Source organism: Rhinolophus sinicus, chromosome 2 (assembly GCF_057876585.1).
Source record: "Rhinolophus sinicus isolate RSI-liver-muscle chromosome 2, RSI-T2T, whole genome shotgun sequence".
Taxonomy (NCBI): domain Eukaryota; kingdom Metazoa; phylum Chordata; class Mammalia; order Chiroptera; family Rhinolophidae; genus Rhinolophus; species Rhinolophus sinicus.
Window position 1 is genome coordinate 19355588 of NC_142502.1, and position 4305 is coordinate 19359892.

General features: G+C 44.1%; 1 protein-coding gene across 1 annotated transcript; it reads left to right on the plus strand.

The window, feature by feature from the left end:
* The first annotated feature begins 1619 nt into the window (after positions 1–1619).
* Positions 1620–2948, plus strand: SF3B5 (splicing factor 3b subunit 5). Its single transcript, XM_074333681.2, has one exon. It carries the CDS (start codon positions 2330–2332, stop codon positions 2588–2590), a length of 261 nt encoding a protein of 86 aa, XP_074189782.1. The 5' UTR covers positions 1620–2329; the 3' UTR covers positions 2591–2948.
* Positions 2949–4305: the final 1357 nt, after the last annotated feature.

Here is a 4305-nt window from a genome sequence, read left to right on the forward strand (position 1 = left end):
TGGGGAAAGATGTGGATCAGAAGGAATTCTCATTCTGCTGGTGGGAGATCCAATTGATACAATCCATTTGGAGAGCAATTTGGCAATATGAGGCAAAGTTTGAAGACAGTCATCCGTAAATTTCAACTTTATTCCTATATACCGGTATATTCTCCAAAGAAACTCACATGTATAAAAATATATGTACAAGAATATTTCTTGCAGCATTGTTTCTTATAGTAAAAATGTGAAATTAAATATCCATTATTGAGAAAATAATGGATATGTTATGGGTGTTAATTCAGTAGCATTGGAAAGATCCTACAATTAAGTTTGGGAACTTTCCACTGTGCTTATATGGTGGAAAGTCTGTGAACTTAATTGTCTGACCTTTTTTTCATACTACACAACAGTAAAAATGAATTAAAGCTATTAATACATTATATCAACATGAATTCTGAAGCGGGGGAAAAAAAGCAACTTTCATAACAATACATATGGAGTGTCATTTATATAAAGCTATAAAACATACATAACACTAACGCCTATTGTTTATGAATGCGCAAACTATCAGCAATCAAAAAAACAAAACAAAAAAAACAGGCTCAGGAATGACTAACTTTAAATTCAAGACAGTATCCTGAAGTGAATAGATTAGGGAGGGGAACACAGAGAACTTCAAGTTTATTTCTACAGTTTTATATCTTTAGAAAAACCCAAAACAAAGCAACAAAGTTGGGAACAAAAATGCCAAAAAAGCAAGGTTTGATATATCTGTGGATGGTGAATCCACAGGTATGCCTTATGATAGTCTCTGCATTTTAAGAATGAAACGTTTGTTATAACAAAGTTTAAAGAATATTTTTTTTTTCATTTTTGGTACAGGCATTTGATCCCATAAGAAACATTTTTGTCATTTTCTTTTTTAAATAAAAACTGTATATATTTAAGGTGTGTGACATGATTTGATATGCATATACATAATGAAATGATTGCCAGGCAAGGTGATGAACATGTCCATCTCCTGCCACAGGACTTTTTTTTTTTTTTTGCGTCTGTGTGGTGAGAGCATCTGAAATCTACTTAGAAATTTTCCAGTATTCAGTACACTATTAACTACAGTCTGCAACTTTGTATCAGACTAAAACTATTTTAAAATTATCTTTCTCCCAGTAAAGAGGTCTATTTGACTGTCACACAGTTGTTTATCCATTCATCAAATGTTTCTTGAGAATACCATCTCGGCCAGGCTATGAGGCTATCATAAAAGAATATAAAAGACACCATCAAAAAAGTAAACTTTCTCAAGTAGTTTGTGGTCGCGTGAGAAAATTCTTAAACCAAAAATTATAGAAAGGAATAACAAAGAGACGACGTACAAGATGCAAAGAGAAGGAGAATTTACATCTGTCTGGATTAGCCAAAGCCGATTTCAAGGAGATGCTTTCGAGCTGACTTAAAGGGAGAAGTGTTTGCCAAGGGTACAAAGGCATTCCAAGCAGAGGGAACAGCTTGTACAAAGAACTGGAGAGGCGAGCAGCACGGAACGCTGAGAAGTACAAGCTGGAGCGGGTGGGGTGGGGTGATGAGCTGGAGGGAGGATCGCAAACTAAGCTTGAGGGGAAGGAGGGGCTTGATGTGGAAGCCGGAACGTGCTGGAACTGGTACTGTGCACTGATCCCCGTGCAGGAAACGGCGGCCCTCAAAGCGGTGAAGTAACGTCCACTCCTCACCGCTTGTAAGTGACCTCGTTGGTACTAGAAGTCGCGTCTCCACACACTTCAGGGTGATCTACCCCTAGTTGTGAAGTGTCTACCGCCACGTAAGCTCCGAAATCAGAATTATTCAGTTCTTTTTGCCAGTTGCCTATAGCCCTGTCCTAGTTGAATTTCCCATTTCTTGTCCGCCCCAACTGCGCGAGGACACTAAGCACCTGCCACACGCCCTACTCCATCAGGCCGCCTAAGGCCTCTTACACCGCGAGGAGCAATTCCACAAGCTTGTCGGCTCGAGGCCTCGGAGACCACAAGTCCCAGCATGCAAAGCTTCCTGTTAGAAAAAGGGCCACTGACTGAACCATCATGCAACGGTCTCCGAAGGGAACGGGGTTCTCTATAGGGGCGGAAGACTCGTAGCGTCGCCTAGGCAACTCCAATACCGCGACAGCAGACACTTCCTCTTCCGCCTTTGAGATCCCGAACCGCGGGTCCACGTAGCTTCGACGTGGTGACGACATTCGCCAGCGACTGCACCGGTCCGGAGGTTCAGCGGGGCGGCCCCTCACCGGTGTGATTCTACTGCAGCTCCTCGTGTGTGTCCTCTGATCCGAGAACAACCGGAAAGCGGCGAAATGACGGACCGCTACACCATCCACAGCCAGCTGGAGCATCTGCAGTCCAAGTACATCGGCACGGGCCACGCCGACACCACCAAGTGGGAGTGGCTAGTGAACCAGCACCGCGACTCCTACTGCTCCTACATGGGCCACTTCGACCTTCTCAACTACTTCGCCATCGCGGAGAATGAGAGCAAAGCACGAGTCCGCTTCAACTTGATGGAGAAGATGCTGCAGCCTTGCGGACCGCCAGCCGACAAGCCCGAGGAGAACTGAGACCCCCGCCTTGTCACCACGGTGCGGGAGCACTTCCCTCCCTGCGTTCTGCCCGGTTGCCGTCTTTCCCGCGTGCTCCTGCCCCACGTGGACCGATTCTCCCTGATTCCTGCCTCTCGAGCTTCCTTTGTGCAGAAGTGCTTCCCCGGGGCATCTCGCCTGACCTGCCTTCGTGTTGACGCTTCGGAACACGGCACTGGGAGACCGTCGAGATCCCTGAGAACTGTGACCGTGGAGAACCTACAGCCAGCCAGGCCTAGGGGAGTTGGCGCTGGCGTGAGACGGAATTTGGAGGCTCGTTTTTGCCTAGTTGATTGTCGTTGCTGCGTTTACCATAAAGTTTAGAAAGTTTTCAGTCTCTTGGTGTGGGCTACTTGTTTTCAGGTGGAGTGGTCTGTGGATTCCGGGGCTTGTGGTTTCGTGTGAGTCTGAGCAGGAAGTTGGGTTAGGGGGTGGAGGCGCGGGGGCCAGCGTTCATTGCCTTACACTTAAATCCGCCCTACATAACCTCAAAATATTCCCCCACCCTGACTTCTCCGAAGAGCCTTTTTCAGGTTCATAACGCCGTCAGTATTGAGGTTTATGATCATGGTATCCCACCTCTTTTTCTCCCATTCAGAAAATCTGTCATTGCCCTTTCTATCTAAATTGCATTCTGCCTTTTTCTTGGGACTCTGTGGACATGTCATGAAAAATGGCAAGCTGTCAAATGAGCTTTTTCATTCGTTCAACATTTAACAAGTCTATGTTGAGCCCCACGTGGTGGGCATTTTTCCGAGCTTTGGGGGGGCTTATACTAGTGGAGGGAGGGGATGCCACACGAACTAGACATCAATGTTAGAAGGTGCTGTAAAGGATGGGAGAAGCTGTAGGGTTGTAATTTTAAATAGGATGCTCATGTTAGACTGTTGAGATGGTAACCTTTGAGCAAACAGGAAGGAAGTGAGGGGGAAAGCCAGGCAGAAAACGGGGGAAATGGCTTTCCAGGCAAAGAGAACTGCCAATGCAGTGGTCCTAATGCTGGTATTGTGCCTGGCTTATTGGAGGAAGAGCAAGGAGGCAAGTAAGGGAGGAGGGAGTGAGCAAGGGTGGAGGGACAGGTAGTGGAAAAGGAAGAGAGAGAGTCTGGCCGGCCAGTGTAAGGACTTGGGCTTTTACCTTAGGGATATGGGGAGCTGTTGGAAGACTATTAAGTGACATGATCTAACATGTTTTGAATCAGTGCTTCTCAAACATTTGGGCCTTGGGATTCCATTACATTCTTAAACATTCTTGAAGACCCCACAGACCCTCTGTTTATGAGGTTTCTAGCTGTAAATATTCATCAAATTAGAAATAAAGACAATTTTAAAATATTTAGTAATTCATTTAAAAATAAACATACATGTTAGCAAAAACACTTTTTATTAAAAAAACTGCTTTTTAAAAATAATTTTGCAGATGTCTTCAATGTTTAGCTTAGTAGAATACAGCTGCAGTCTTACCTGCTTCTGCATTCAAACTTGGGATATGAAGTTCCGGTTGAAGTATGAAGAAAATCTATGTATAAATATGTAGTGAGGGAGAAGTATTTTATTAGCCTTTTCAAATAACTGGGATATTCTTTGATACCCCACAAAACCCAACAAGTGTTATTTCTTAAAAGTTAGTTACAACATGGAAGCTGATCAATGAACTTTTCATTTTCTATTACATTAAAATTCATTCAGTTGTCT